Source organism: Chlamydomonas reinhardtii, chromosome 14, assembly GCF_000002595.2.
Source record: "Chlamydomonas reinhardtii strain CC-503 cw92 mt+ chromosome 14, whole genome shotgun sequence".
Taxonomy (NCBI): domain Eukaryota; kingdom Viridiplantae; phylum Chlorophyta; class Chlorophyceae; order Chlamydomonadales; family Chlamydomonadaceae; genus Chlamydomonas; species Chlamydomonas reinhardtii.
Window position 1 is genome coordinate 3143236 of NC_057017.1, and position 15656 is coordinate 3158891.

The 15656-nt window shown below is 64.3% G+C and overlaps 1 protein-coding gene across 1 annotated transcript; it reads right to left on the reverse strand.

Annotated features, from left to right (window-relative positions):
- Positions 1 to 80: 80 nt before the first annotated feature.
- Positions 81 to 14650, reverse strand: CHLRE_14g628850v5 (uncharacterized protein). The gene is made up of 11 exons (XM_043070344.1): positions 13851 to 14650; positions 13694 to 13767; positions 13253 to 13417; positions 11922 to 12853; positions 10890 to 11625; positions 4935 to 10667; positions 4357 to 4668; positions 3839 to 4031; positions 3491 to 3726; positions 3135 to 3278; positions 81 to 2999 (listed from the first exon to the last, which is right to left on the reverse strand). The coding sequence occupies exons 2-11, from the start codon at positions 13742 to 13744 to the stop codon at positions 2787 to 2789; spliced, it is 8715 nt and encodes a 2904-aa protein (XP_042917017.1). The 5' UTR covers positions 13745 to 13767; positions 13851 to 14650; the 3' UTR covers positions 81 to 2786.
- Between the last annotated feature and the right edge of the window lie 1006 nt (positions 14651 to 15656).

Sequence of the window (15656 nt, forward strand, 5' to 3'; positions counted from 1 at the left end):
GTGTGTCTGCATCGTGAAAGGCCTCGGCGGCTCGGCCTCGTCCGTGCGCCTTCCCTGCGCCTTGCCTCTCCGAGTCTCGAGCTCTCGACCCGTTACAGTGTTGCACGCCCCACGCCGCGAACCGCAGCAGGGAGACCGCAGCGTACGCTGCACTGATGAGGCGCCGTGCCGCGTTGTATCGCTGCGCATAGCGTGCTGAGTGGCTGACAACATGCGGCTCGCCCCAGTCCCCAGAGCCCCGGCGCATCTACCGCCAGCCAAAGGAACCTGAAGCAACCGTTATCCAGAAATCATGAAACTGAGTAGAAGCAACACGCACCGGCACGCCGCAACACGCTTCGGCACTCCCTTCTTGCCTCCATCCACAGGTTCACGCCTGCCTCCCCATCCGCGCCCACTGCCCCACTTGTTCCAATCCACCTCTCCAACCCAGCTCTCCACCTGTGTGCCAATTACCGTAATCAGTTTCTAAAACATACTGCAACAGTGCTCAGATATGCGGCCTAGCCGCGCGCACGCACGGAATGACGCATTAGCGCTCAGACGCGCTGAATACCTGCGAGTAGCCCCGCCTGGGGGCAGCAGGCTAACTGCGACTACGCCCGAGGCCCAACGCCACCCAACGAGCGACAACTGCTTGGCCCACATCTGCAACTCCTAGAAGTTTAGAAGTCTAGAAGTCTAGAATCTGGTGCTGGACTTCCGTCGTCCTTTCCACCATATTATCTAGATGCCCTCATCAGGCATCCCGGCCTCCCACACAGCTGCATGATCACAAGCCCACACACGCGTAGACTGGTAAGTATTAAGAAGCGAGGAAAGGTGTTGAATTGCTAACCCCTGTTCACGCCCTTGCATCCCGCACACTTCACCCCTGGCACATTTTGGACATGCGACAACGCGTCGGTTCGCCTTCCAGGCGCCATCAAGCCATACGCCTCAACGCTCCCTCCATCTCCTATCTCCCACCTCCAATGCTTCCCCCCATGCCCATCTTTGCCTTCCAACACTGTCCCCCACGACTGTCCCCCCTCCAGACCCTCATCCATACGCCGGACATATTCCCTCATCATCAGACTGACCCGCAGTGGAATGACGCATCCACAACACACTACTGGTTTCAAAATATGGCGGGTGACCGGCGGGCCTGGCACGGTTCGTGTCGGTCAGGCTGTATGTGACAAGCGTGCATCACACTAGCCACCTGCGCCATCATGCCCGCCCAGTCCAACCCCGCCTCCGTAAAGTCATCAACTTCAGAATCCCCGAACTCAATCTAACCCCCCCCCCAATACACGTTCAACTTCGGTTATCCCACAACTACTGTTACCACACACAACTACTGTTGTCCCACACCCTTGGGTTTCACTTCAATGCCATTTGTCTTCTGTCCTATCACCGTCCAAATTTCCCATCGGCCCACTCCTTCAATATGTGAGACTGCAACAACACAGCAGACTGACATGTATGCTGCTACCAATTCTTCCAACGGTCCCAAAACGCAACACTCATTTCTGGCTGGCGATCAAGGGCCAACCCTCCCCCCATCCAACGAATACATCAGCCATGCATCCGCACCATGTGCAAGCCCAGGACACGTTACTTTATCACGTGCGTGCGTGTCCGACCATCCCGTGTGTTGTGTAAAGCCAAGCCCCCAAGCCCCTAACCACCCATGCCAACCACCCGGGCCAACCCCCGAGCATGCATGCTCGAGCCGTATACGAATTTGCGATGTGCCTAAACGTAAGCGGTTTGCTGGAGGCCAGCTCTGTTGAGATCCAAATTTGGTGCATGGTTGCCGTGCTTTGAATTGGTCGAGTAAGGTACGTAAAGCCGTACTTGATGCATCATGCTAGCTAAGCAACAAGGAGGTGGCTGCCTTATGGCAGGAAAAGGGCTGATCCCGGGTCGTTATCAACCCAGCCACCTTGACGCGGGCGCCTACTAAGCACACGCCTCTATGTTGGGGGCCTTTGGCATCCCCGCAAATCCGGACGTGGCGAAAGTCAATTGTCCATGGACGTGCGAAGGCACTTCTCGCTCCGCCCGAATTTTCCCTGCCACCTATTTACATGCAATAGGCATTAACACATACTAATACGTAGCAGCCGCGGTTTGCGCCAGTATGCTATGTTTTGCCGACGCACCAGCCACCAGCCACGGACAGGGGTGTTCCTGGGGGGCTTTCCCCCCCCCTGGAACCCTTAGCTAAGCAAAAAAGCCTGTGCTACCTGATAACCAGCTCTTCAATCTCATTTGCTCACCCAGCACCACCCTACCTGCTCAACAGCAGAGACACAGACGGCATAGCCATAAGTGCGCACTTGCGAGTTGCGACATCTTTTAGCTTTTTCCACCAGCAGCACACCCAGTAGCATTCCTCTTGCTTTGCATGCTCGCACGCAATAATGTTGCACACCGTGTGTGTGGCTGTCCGGGCGACTCGTACAGAGGTGCCGTGGATAGTATATCAGAAATGTAGAAGTGTTGTAGAAATGTCAAGAGCAAGACTGGATTAGCAGATTATGCGCAGCACGTGCAGCAGTATGTGCATGCGATTATAGGCACATTCTGCTGTGCGTGTCTCGTTTTCCAGCTTGCAGGTTTCGTGCCATTTGTAACCCGGCGGGTACCCACCATACATTAACTTCGTACGTACACTATATACTCACTGGAGTTAGTTTCATTCGCTTTGAGTTGCGTGCAACCTTGAGATAATTTCGTGCATAGTCAATGTTTGCATGCGTATGTAGCGTATGCTTATGTTGCATGCCGTCTCCCCGCTACAGGTACAGCCCCAGCACGCGCTGCAGCTGCTGCCCATCCAGATGCTCGTCCGCGTCGGCATCCCACTCGAATGTGCGCATCTGGCCCTTCCCCTTCACCGCCGTCATGCCCAGGTCACACCACGGCTCGTTGGGCAGCCGCGCCTGAGTGGCCGCGCTGACGTGGATGTGGCCGGGCCGGCACGTGCTCTCCATGCGGCTCGCCACGTTCTGCAACAGACAAGAGTCACGTGACGCGTTTGTTTAATAGTTGTCGAGCCTTGTTGAGCACCGCACGGATAGCGCGAACTGCAGGCTTGGACCAGAAAGTGCTGCCGCAACTTTTCATGATGACGCAGAACTCACCACTGTGTCACCGAAGAGGCAGAAGCGCGGCATGCGGTCGCCCACGACGCCGCTGGTGACGGGACCGCTGTGCAGCCCCACGCGCAGCCGCACGGGCTCGCCGTTGTGCGGCATGCGCACCTCGCGCGCCGCGCGCAGCATGGCCTGCACAAGCACATGCACCATCGTAAAATGGAGCACCGTGATCAGAGCATGGTCAATTGCAGAGATGAGAGCGTACTCGACACACACACACACACACACACACACACACACACACACACACACACACACACACACACACACACACACACACACACACACACACACACAACCTTCGCATGTCCTAGACTGGGCATTGTCGCAACCGCGCGCACCTTGGCAAACTCCATGACGCGCACTGCGTGCAGCGGGTCCTCCTTCCCGCTGATGACCGACTTGTAGCCATCGTCATCGTGCGCCACCAGCCCGCCCGCCACCATGTAGCAGTCGCCAATGGTCTCCACCTTGTACACCTTGTAGATGTCCACAAGGCCGTCGAAGCGACTGAAGAGGTCGTTCAGAAACGCCATCACTTCAAGCGGCTGGCACTCGTGGCACATGTTCGTGAAGCCTGCGGCCACGGGCAGGGAAAGAGCACATGTTACTCAAGCGATCAGGGCAGCGGTCACGAATGTTCCGCAAAACGTGATTGACGTGGTCCTTTCCTGGCTCACCGGACTCACCGACAATGTCCGTAAACATGATGGTGACGCCGGGGTGCCAGGTCGCGAGTGACGCCAGCTTGCACGCGCGTGCGGCCGGGCACTGGAACAGGCTGCCCGCGCCAGGCCGGGCGCCGCCGAGCCCTGACGCCTGCGCTGTGCTGTTCAGCGCCAGGTACTCGATCACGTGACGCGGGAAGATGCTCTCCAGAACCTGCAAAACATACAGAATCGGTGTACGCGTGTAAGGTGAGCTTGCTTTCGCACCAAGCCAGCGAGAGAGACAACGGGTGTCAGCTTTACCGCAGCTGGGAAGTTGGGCTGACCCCGCTTAGAGCAAGAAATGTGACGCTCGGTACCGAATCCTCATGCGAGCCACATGTTTGCACACACAGTACCCATCACGTTCAGGGCAGCGGGCGTGGCCGAGTGGAGCCGGGAAGCAGCAAACACCGTTACGCCGCTCCGAGGCACCGCATGCCGCAAGCCGGTAGCAGTGCTGCCATTGTGTAACCACTCATGCCGCTGCACCCACCCACCTTGTGCTCCTGCTCCAGCAGCCTGCCAAGGCGGTCCTGCGCCTCCACCTGCTCCGTCACGTCGATCTGGGTCAGCGTCAGCGTCACCGGCTGGCGGCCGCCGCCGCCAGGCGCCGCCGCCGGCCCTGCCGCCGCGTCTCCGACCAAGCCGGTGGCGGCGGCGGCGGGCGCGGGGCACACCGCAATGTGGATCTTGTGGTAGACGGGGCGACTGCCGCCGGCCGCCAATGGCGGCGTGTATGTCGTGTTGGGGCCGTAGGCGGCGGCACTGGCGCGACCCCGCGTCGACCGGTGCGATGGCAACGGTGTGGCCTGAACGGGACACGTGACAGCGCAGGGTCAGCGAATTACGTACTGCTGGCTCGTGCACATGGTTATGGGAAGGTGTGCGTTTATTGATGGCACAAGCGATATATACATGGATGACCAAGGCGCTATCCTTGTTGCTAATAAAGGCCTCTTAACGACTAATTCTGACGGCTACTTGTAGCCGTCAGAATTAGCCGTTAAGAGTCGCCGAAGAGCCAGTGTCAACAGAGCAGCAGCAGCAAACTATGGGGCGCTATGGCGAAACTTACGGGTCTGCCATCCAGGCGACCACTGTGCGCGTCCGCCCACGTGCGGACGTGGGCGCTGCTGTAGCTACTGGCGGCGGCGGCGGCGGCGCCGCCGATGCCGCTGCTGCTGACGCCGGCCCTGCTGACGCCGAATCCGACTCCAGCATCAAGTACAGGCACTAGGTTGCGTGAGAGACTGCTATAGCTCACGTCACCTAGGTCCCTGCTGCACTCCCCACCGGCGCCGCCGTCGGGCGATGCCGCTGCCGGTGCGCCGCCGCCACCGCCACCGCCGCCAGCGCCACCGCCGCCGCCGCCGCCTCCTGCTGGCTGCAGGTGGCTGCTGTTGCTGACGTTGGAGAGTCGCCCGCGGTTGATGGCACTGAAGCCACGGCGCAGGCTGATACCGGCGGCGATGCCGGAACGTGAGCGCGTCAGCGGCGCCGCACCCGCCGCACCCGCAGCCCCTGTGCCTGCTTGCTCCACCGCCGCCAGCATCACTGGTGCGCTATCCACGGCAGTTATAGACGCGGCGCCAGCTTGGCCAAACAGCATGCCGCGCCCGCCGCCGGCGGCGCCGCCATCGGGACTGGCGACCGGACTGCCCTCCGCACTCCGAAAGCCTGGAGCTTCTGAGGGCCTCCTGAACCAAAGCCTGGGGCTGGCCGCCTCACTCGGTACGGTAACGCCGCCGCCGCCGCCGGGGGACCCGCCGCCACAGCCGCCGTTGTCTGTGGCGCCGCCGCCGCCGCCGCCGCCCAGCTGTAGCGCCGACGGCGCGTGGCTCCTGAGGCGGGTGGATCTGCAGGACCCGACACGCTCCAGTGGCCGCCCCGGCGGCGGCGAGCGGGCGGCGGCGGACACTGCGGTGCCCAGCACTGCGCCAGGCGACGTTGAGGAATCCGCCGGAGCGGCGGCGTCGATGGCGGCCGCGCCTGCCGCCGCGCCTCCAGCAAAGGGATCGGCGGCGGCGGCGGCGCCGCCGCCGCTGCCGCCACCGAAGGTCAGTTGTGGAAAGGAGGTCGACAGCCTCTGCACACGGGAGGCTGGGTCGTTCAGCAGGCGCGGCGGCCGCGCCGCCGTTGACGTCACGGCGTGCGGCGGCGGCGGCGGGCCCGTTGTCGAGTTGGACACAGCCCGTGCCGCCTGTGACGTTGCGCCACCAAAGAACGCGCCGCCGCCGCTGCTGGTGTCAGGGGCATACAGGCTGAAGTGTGCCGCTGAGGCCGCGGTTGCGGCCGCCGCCGCCGACGCAGCGGCGGCGGACGGCGACGCCGCGCCAAGGGAGGCGGCAAGGGATGGCGATAAAGCTGACAGCGCGGAAGGCAGCACGACGACGTAGGACCGCCGCCGCGCCGCGCGGAGCGCGGCTGCCACATTGGCTGTAGCACCACCCGTGCCCGCACCTGATGCGGCTGTAGCACCACCAGTGCTTGCACCGGCGCCGGCTGAAGAAGCAGCGGCGGCGCCAGTAGCTGCGTCCAGGTTTTGAATCGCGGCAGCAGTCGCAAGCTCTTTGGAGGCAGCTGCGGCGGCCTCCTCCGCCGAAGCGCCTGCCAGGGCATGCCGCCGGAATGCGGCGGTGTACATGGGCGAAAGGTCGACGGCACTACGAGACGCCCGCGCCGCCCTCCGCAGGCGTGTTTTGTACTCAAGGCACGCATGATCGCCAAGATCGGGATCCACATTGCCAAAATCTGGATCCACATCCGCGTAATCAGCGGCGTAGCCGGCGGCGGCGGCAGTTGCGGCGGCTGCCAATCTTGCTGCAGCTACTGCCGCGGCAGCGGCACTCATGGTGTTGTTGCCGTCGCAGGCGGCGGCGGCGGCGGAGGTGGAGGCGGCGTCGGCGGTGGCGGCGGCAGTAGCCGAAGTAGAGCCGTCCAGGCGAAACTGGGGCATGGCTGCTGACGCGGTGTGGTTGTGCTGTATGGACTCCCGCGTCAGGAACGGCGACGGCTCGCCGTCGCCCGGCACGGGCACGGGCCCGGCGGCTGTAGCAGCTGTAGCAGCCGCCGACCGCGGCAGTAGCTCCGGCGTCGGCAGTAGCCTGATGGGTGCCGTGCCGGCAAAGTCCCGGCCCTCCTGCAGGTCAGTCAGAGAGGCTTCCGCCCGTGTCACCCTCCCCGAGCTCTCGAGTGAGGCACCCGAGACCGCGCCGACGGCTGTAGCAGCAGCAGTGGCAGCAGCAGTAGCAGCAGCATTGGCGCCGGCGCTGCCGGGTAGCTGCAGCAGAGCGGATACGCGCCCGACGCCGTCGCTGCCGCCGCTTCCCAGCGCGCGTGCGCCAACCGCAGCCGTTACAGAGGCACCGGAGTTGGTGGAACCTGCCATGACTGCCAGGAAAGCACGCGTCAAGCTGCTCGTCTCACCGCCGGCGCCGTCGCCAGCGGTGCTGGCGTTTGTGGTGACAATTCCAACGCTGCTGCAGGCGCCGCAGCCGCTGGTGCCGCCGCCATTGGTGCCGCCGCCGGCGCCGTTGCCGCTTGTTGGAACAACGTCAGTCGTTGCTGCTGTGTGGGAAAATGATGAAACCGCCAGCATCGCGCCTGCTGCCACCCCTCCATCGGTTGCATTGTGATAGGGCTGCTGGTGCTGAGGTGGGAATGGAAGGTCAACGCTGGGATAAGAGATATTGGCTGCGGTGGCGGCGGCGTCCTGCGCTACACCTTTCAGCGTCTGCGGCGTGTCAGCGGCCGCCTGTGCAGTCGTGCCCCGGCCAGCGGCGGCACTAGCACCGCCGCCGGCAGTGGCGCCGCCGCCGTCGGGTCCCAGAGAGGGCGTCGTCGATGGATCCATCAACTCCTGCAGCTGCCCAGATCCCAACGGCTCAAACACACACGACCGGGTGCGAGTGGCGGCCGCCGGCGTCACGCCGACAAGCGGCCTGCTGACGCCAGCAGTGCCAAATGCGGCCGCCGCCGCCGCCGCCGCGACCGCCGCTGTTGCCGACGTTACAGCAGGAGGCACGCCGCCGCCACCGCCGCTGATGCCGCCGCCGATGCCATCAAATAATGTGCTGGCTGCCCGGCGCGGCATGCGGCGCTTCTTTGCACTCGCGTTCGCCGCCGCCGCCACAATCCTCGACATTGTGTCGCCGGCGGCGGCGGAGCCGCCGCTGATGCTGTTGGCGCCGCGGGCGCCGCTGGCGCCGCCGCCGATGCCGCCGCGGCTGCTAAGCAGCAGCGTACCAAAGCCGCCGCCGCCGCCGCCGTCGCCACTTGCATAGATGCTGCCAACGCCGACATCTTCCGTCATCAACAGGTCACGCGGCGCGACGCACGCCGCCAGCGACGGCAGGCGGCCGCTGCCGCCGGATTCCTGCTGGATGGCGGCTGACGCGGAGTCGTACGTCCGCAGCATCGCCATCATGCTATTGCCGCCGCCGCCGTCGCCGCCAACGCCGCCATAACCAGGAGGGCTGTCCAGTGCTGGCGGCGGCGCCGCCGCCAGCTGCGGCAACTGCGGCGGCGGCATCGCCAGCTGTGGTGCAGTCAACAGCAGGCGCCGATTGGCGGCGGGACTGAAGCCACTGCCGCTGGTGCTCGCTGCTGCCTCTGCCGCCGCCACCGCCGCCGCCTTTGGAGCGACAGCAGTCAAGTCCTGTGACTGCGAACGCGCCATCAGGGCCCCATCACGGCCGCCGCCGCCGCCGCCGCCGGATCCGGATCCAGCGCCGCCGTCTCCCGCCAACCGCCCAAACTGTGCGGACACTGCCAGGGCGCGCCGGCGCAGGGCGCCGTTGCTGCTGCCAGCAGCGGTACAGCTGGCAAACCGGGCGGTGGGAACCAGTGGGAAGTGGGAACCGCCGCTGTTAAATGCGTCGTCGCCGTCACTGCCGCCACTGCTGTCTGCCTGGCGGCGGCCGCCGCCGAGGCGCTTGCTGCTCAACAACGAGCGCCGCAGGAAGCGCCAGACACCGCCGCCGCCACCGCCATTGTCGCCACTGCCAACGGCTGCGCTGCCACTAGCAGAAGTGCCGGCTGCGGCACCCGTCGCCAGCGGCGGCGGCCGCAAAGCCTTTGGGGCAGTTGCTGTCGCGGCCGTGCGGGTGCTTGTTGCAGCCGCGCCTGACGCCGCCACCGCCACCGCCGCCGCTGCCGCGGCCGCCGGCCTTGATAACGGCGACGCCGTCGCCAGCAGTGAGGAGAAGGCGTTGCCTTCATTGGACATCAACAGCAGGGCGGCGCCTGGGGAGTTGAGGGCACAGGCCTGTGCGCTGCGACCCGCGCAGCTGGGTGAGGCGTCAGTCAGACTGAGGCTGAGGCTGAGGCTGCCGTGGAGGTACGAGGCGTCTGCGGCCGCCGCTGCTGCGGCCGCCGCCGCGGGATGGTCAGATTGGCTGCTGGCGACGTCGGCGGGCGCCAACACGACAGCCCGCGAGGCGGTCGCGGCGGCGGCGGCGGGGGCCGCTGCATTGCTGCCACTGCTGTAGCCGTGGCCGCCGGCAGCGGCAGCTATGCCAGAGGCAGCCGGAGTGGCGGAGCGGGTTGAGGGGGTGGCCGCGGAGCTGGCGGCTGCTGGTGTGGTGGCTGCAGTGGCGGAGGCTGTGCTGGCGGAAGTGGCAGCTTCGTCCGGCGGCGGCCGCGGCACAACAGTGCTGCCGCCGCCACCGCCACCGCCACCCCCAGAGCCAGGGCCCCACACAGTCGTGATGCATCGGCGTGGTGCCGCGTGTGTGTGCCGGTTGCTAGTACTGCCACAGTCAACATCCAAGCCGTCCGTGGTGGCGACGGAGGTGGCTGTGTCCCCGGCCGCCGTCGCGTCGGGCGCGAAGGTCAGCCGGCGGCGTGACTGAACATGGCTGCCGCCGCCGCCGGCTGCCAGGCCTCCCTTCCTGGCGCTTACGGCTGCAATGCCGGCCCTTGCAATGCTTCCATTCCCCAATGCGGCCGCGTCAGCCACAACCGCTGTCACCGCAGCCGTAGGAGCGCCTCTGCTGCTGGCAACGCCAGCAGGCGCCGCCGCAGGATCGGCGCCGCCAACGGCGGCGCCGCCGCGCCGCCGGCCACGGCGGCTGCCGCCGCCACCCTTGCCACCGCCGCCGCCGTTGGACAGAAGCGCCTCAAGCAGTGCTCTCTCTACCGCATCCGGTTCGTAGGGATTCGCTTCTGCCGCACTCGACGGCGCCGCGGCTGCTACTGCTGCGTAGCCGTTGGCGCCGCCATAGCACGCGCCGTCCGTGCTACGGTACAGTGCCTGAGCAGGAACGCAGGAATACCCTAGCCTGCCCTGCAGCCGGCCTGACACGCTGCCGCTCACGGCCGCCGCCGCCGCCGGCATGTACGACGCGGATTCTGGATCCACGACCTGCATGTGCATGTTCGGCGGCAGCCGCCTGTCCGCCGCCGGCGCCGCCACCAATCCCGTCAACAGCCGCGGTACGCCCGATGTGGCCGTTAAGCTCTCGTCGCAGCATTTGTCCGAGTCGTAGGGCGAGCTGGTTTGGTGCTGTTGCCCCTCCTGGTGAAGCGACGGCTGCGGCGACAGGCGCTTTTGGGGCCCCCGTCCGGCGTTGTGCAGCAGTCGTGCCGGCACCGGCGACGACGGCCCGACGGAGAAGTGCGCTGGGCGAGATGGTTCATAGCCGTGGTGGCTGCTATTGCCGCCATTTTGCATGGCCCCAGGTCTGCTACTGCCAGCGGCGGCGCTGGCGGCTGTAGCTGTGGCTGTGGCAGCAGGGCCGCCAGCGCCGTCCCCGATGCACCAGTAGGACGCGCCAGCCGCCGTGACTTGAACGACGGCCTCGAATGCCTGAAGTTGTATGAGACGCATGTAGTAGTGCATGTATTTCAACCTCCGCAAAAGGACGGAAACTAGACTGCATGCCGACTGAGCCAATATGCTCATGTATGGTTACGATACGCATGTTGCGACGGAGCAAACAAGCAAGTAAGCTGCAGTTGCATTGTGACCAGCTTGAAATAAAGATGCAGAGCCAGACTTTGCGCCGCCACCTGCTACACGCGTACCTACCTCGCCACGCTCAATCGCCGCGAGCATGCAACTCAGCAGGTCCCCAGCAGAAGCATGGCCACCGCCGCCGGCTCCGCCGCCCATGACCACTTTACCGGCGGGTTGCTGATACTGCTGCTCCGTAGCCGCCGCCGGTGCGGCCGCCGACGGCGGCGGCGCCTGCAGGCGGCTCCTGCTGCTGCTGGCGCTCGTGGGCTGTTGCAACTGTCGGAACGTGGACATGAGCGTGTCGGCCGGCGATGCATCCGCCGCCTTCTGCCGCTGGTGATGCTGGCTCGGAGCACGCGAAAGGCCGCAGCTGCCGGCGCCGGCGGCCCTTGGCGTGCAACCGCTGCGCGCCGCCTCGGCCGCCTCCTCCTGGTCTTCCTCGTCACCGCTCTCGTCGCCCATGGCTGTCAGTACAACGCCCTCCGCCACGCCCTCCACACACACCGAGGCACCAGCCGCCGCGGAGGCCCCAGCACCGCCGTTGAACACTCCTGAATGGCGCCTGGCTGCGGCGGCAGCCGCGGTGGCGGCGGCGGCAGCCGAAGACGGATGGCCGCCGCCACGGGCAATGCTGCCCTGTACATCCATGCTGGCGGCGCTCCTGGTGGCGGCGGCGCCGCCACCACCACCGCCGCCTCCGCCAGCGGCGGCGCCGCCCAACAGCCTCGCCAGCAGTTGGCCGCCCAAGGGCCGTCCTACGAGGTCGCCAAAAAAGGCAACACTGCGGGCGTTCTGGAACAGGATACTCCTGCGGGCGGCAAGCGAGGCAGCGCGCGGGCACGCGTGCAGCCGGACGTGTGAGCGTGATGCGTGTGACGAGCATAAGCAGGCATGTGATGACAATGTCATGCGAAACGAATTCTATTCCCAGGCAAGCAATCAAGTAATAAGCCGCATCAACTAGACACACACACACACACATTGCCCGCGATTGACATCTAATAATGATCTATCGACATCTGCGGATCGTCTATCTGCTCCTCTTGCGCGCGGTGTGGTTCCAAGCATGCAGCTATCAGCAGAACAATCTTTAATCTCACGCACCCTGGGTAGTTGAGCATCGTCACGCAGCACGGCACGCTTCCCATCGCCATCAGCCCAGCCGCTGTCAGCATCACTGTTCGCTCGCCGCAGCCACCGCCAGCACCGGCAGCACCCGCCAGCATCGCCTGCTGCTGCTGTTGATGCAACGGCTGTTGCAGCAGGCCCAGGCTACTGCCGCTGGCGGCGCGCAGCGCCCGCGCCAGCTGTAGCTGCTGCAGGTGCAGCTCGGCGGCGGTGGCGCCGGCGGAGCCGCCGCCGCCGTCGGCGTCGCCGGCACGGCGGAGCGACAGCCGCGACGACGCTAGTGTCAACGACATGGAGCGCCCAGTGGGGATGAGTGCAGACGCCTGCTGCTGCTTTGGTGACGACGGGTCCCGTTTTGCAGCGCTTGTGGCGGAGAGCGGGCAGGTACGAAGCAGGTCGGAGCCGGCGGCGGCACCAGCAGCCGCCTCCTCTGCGCCCCTGCAAGGCGGCTGCTGCGGCGGCTTCCCCAACGATGCCAACTGACTTGCCGAAGCCGCCGCCGCCACCATGCCGTAAGCATCGGCGTCGATCACCGCCGCCGCGCCAGACACACGAGCGAAGCCTTCTATGCTGCCGGCGGCGGCGCGGGTGATGCCGGCGGCGGCGGCGGCGCCCGCCGGCGCCGCCCTGTCACCGCTAGCCGCGGCTGCTGGCGCCGAGTGGCCCGGCGCGACGAGCGTCAGCAGCACCGCTGGCGTCAGCGTCGCAGCGGCGGAGGCAATGACGGTGCTGCAGCTGCGGCGACCGTCGCCACCGCCGGCGGCGGCTCCGTCAGAGCTGCCCATGCTACTGCCCATGCTACTGCCGCGCCGCCCGGTGCTCTGGCGGCGGCGGGACGTCGTCGTGGTAGGCGGCGGAGGGGCTGGTGCTGATGACACGCCCGCCGTCAGTAGCATGCAGGCCTGAACCTGCGTCGGTGGTGCGTAGGGTGTAGTGCCGGGTTGCGTAATGGTTTTGCAGCCAACTAGCTAGTCCTTTTACTGGTAAGGATAGCGCACAACACAGGGTGGTGATTTGAAAGGCATCGGCCATGTAGCAACGGCACGGTAGGTACATACGTAGGCAATAGACTGGACGCACACTGGATCGGCATGACCCCGTCAATAAGTACGGCACACGTTGTGTACGCGATACCGCATCCTCCTCCGCCAGGCGTGCGTGTCGGACAAAGCCATCATCATCCACACGCACGCACACCGGGTTCATCGGATCCAAGGGCTTGTTCATGGCATCGTGCAGATTGCGACATGCCTGAACATGTTTACGTGAGTTTTCAAAGTGTAACGGCTACAGGGTCGCGCGCCTACCCTCAGCATCATGCCAACCGCAGCCGTTGCCGCCGCGCCAGCGGCGCTAGGCTCGCCGGAATCAGAGCCGCTGCCTTCGTCCCCGTCACCAGCGGAAATGTGGCACTGGCGCGGCGGCACCGGCAGCAACAGCTGGGAGGCCTCCGGGCCGGCGGTGAAAGGTACCTGCACCGAGCAAGCCCGGCCTTGCGCGGCGCAGCTGCAGAGGGATCGGCGGGGGCCAAGCGACGCGGGGGGCGGGGTGGGAGGGCAGCATGTCAGGGCTGGGTGCTTCTTCTTAACTTGCACCCAACGCGGCACGACAGTAAAGGATCCATTATGAGCACTCTGTGTCTGTTCGTTGCCTTGGGGAGCGTAGGGGGGGGGCCACCCACAGAGTCGGCTGAGCAGCTGCCCGTGCGCAGTGCGGACGCAACGAGCGGAACCGACCCAACAACACACCCTGCCGCCAGCCTTGCCGCCGACGAAGCTGTGGCGTCGCTGGCAAGCCATTCTTGCAGCAGGTTGCCTTTGCCCTGCGTTCCGGAATGCCGGGTGCGTACTGTTTGGTAAACATCGTCATTGCCGCGCCAAGGTTTTTTCGCCGCTGTGCGCTCACCTCTCCAGTGGCACCCGGTGCGCCTCCGGATGCGACAGCTAGCGTGAAAGTCTCCTCAGCTGTCCGACTGCGCTTAGCCTCAGCCGGGCGAAGGCACGACGTGAGCCCTTTGAGAATTGAGGTGCGTGTACTGCCTGCATTCTCGCGGCATAGGTGCAGCTGCAATACCAGAGCGCCAGATTCGATGCTCGTGTATTGCCCGAGTGTTTCCTCGGACACAACGACGAGTGGCGTCGCCGAATTTGGCATGAGCGGGCGCCTCAGTGGCCTGCGTCTCCCTCGAGTGTCGCCAGGCAGCGTGTGACCGCCTGGTCTATTCAGTACTCATTCTACCGTGGTACATGCAGAGCATGTATTCTGCAGCGTCGTTGCGCCAACTTTGTCCGTTGGGAGGACTGGTGGCCAGCTACGTGCTGAATGGTAATGGGAAAGCGAGTATGGCGAGGATATGAAATGAAGTGAAAGTTATTAAGGCCACATGGGCCTTCGCTCTGCCGACGATTCTGGTGCGAAGTTTACCCGACAAGCGTGAAGACATAAAGTACAACAGTCTAGTATTTAAGGATGGATAGTGTCCTTCAAAAGCTTGATTTCTTTCATTGAAACCAGTTGGCTTGGCCTTACTTGAGTGCATGTGTACTGGGGCGCTGCACGCTGCTCAAGAGTGCAGCAAATAATGAAGCTGCATGTACATAAAGCAACTGGTGCTTCAATCGCCGACCACTGGTCATCAAGCGCGTTGCGCCATGAAAAAGGTGGGGTCCCCAAATGACCAAAGTGCAGACGGACAGCTGCAGGGCGGCAACGACGGACTTCCGCGGCAAAGTTTTACAGTAGGTTGTGGGCAGGGGCGGAGGGGGGTTGTTGTTGTAGATACCAGCCCAAACTAAACCAAACCCAATGCAAAAGAGCGAGGAGGAGAGGGGGCGGGGTTGGGTTCTGCGTGGTTTCAGTGGTTGGGTAGTGGCTCACGTCCCTGAGCAAGATGTTATGTCTAAGGCAGCACGCGATTGCTTGTAGAAACCCATTCTGTTGCCTGTAATCGACGTCGGTTCCAAATGGCTAGCCATTTTGGCGTTAAGGGAACTTTCTCAGGTATTATGGGTAGGCCATCAAGGACACCATGCACCATTGCTGTGATACGCACTACCGTCTTTGGCAGCCATGCACGCCGGAGGGTGGGAAAGTTGCCTAGCGCAGGCATCTGGCGGGGTGGGTCTGGTCTGGCAGCTAAGTTCCAGAGGCAACCTGATCCCCGCGCACGCGCAGCTGAGATTGCTGGGGTAGCCCTGCGCAGGCATCTTGGGGTGCCATGTCCACGCATCTCGACTGGCGGGGATGGTCCGCCCAGGCATCTTAGCTGCCGTGCCCAGGCATCTGGGATGCCGGAGGCGGTCCGCCCAGGCATCGTAGCTGCCATGCCCCCGCAGCTTGACTGGCGTGGATTTCCACCCCGGAAACGTAGCGTGCCGAGTTTAGATTGCGGGAATGTCAGTATGCACGGTACACACGTGGGTGCTGGTGCTGGTGCCAGTGTACCACGGTGCCCATGGCAAGCACGCAGCTCAATCCGGCCTGCTTCCTAAAGAATACTCTACACGCAGAGATGCAAAGCGCGATTTACTCAGTGTGACAACTAGTTGGAGACTTTGGGTTCGGACATGGAAACACGGTCTGGGGCCGCTAAAGCTGGGTTTAAGCCGTGGAGCCTGCTGTGATCTATTTCATGGTCTCTGCTATCTGAGTGACAAGCTGTATTCCCTAGGAAAGCTGGCTGCGGCGCCGAGTTGGCTGTCACGCCCCGCG

Bases quoted from the DNA above. Each gene is read 5' to 3' on its own strand.
- CHLRE_14g628850v5 (XM_043070344.1), bottom strand. From the start codon at position 13,744: ATGGCTTGCCAGCGACGCCACAGCTTCGTCGGCGGCAAGGCTGGCGGC. The intron at 13,418-13,693 runs GTGTGTTGTTGG...TGCTCGGTGCAG, and splicing joins GCGGCAAGGCTGGCGGCAGG to GTACCTTTCACCGCCGGCCC. The intron at 3,727-3,838 runs GTGAGTCCGGTG...CCGTGGCCGCAG, and splicing joins CATGTTTACGGACATTGTCG to GCTTCACGAACATGTGCCAC.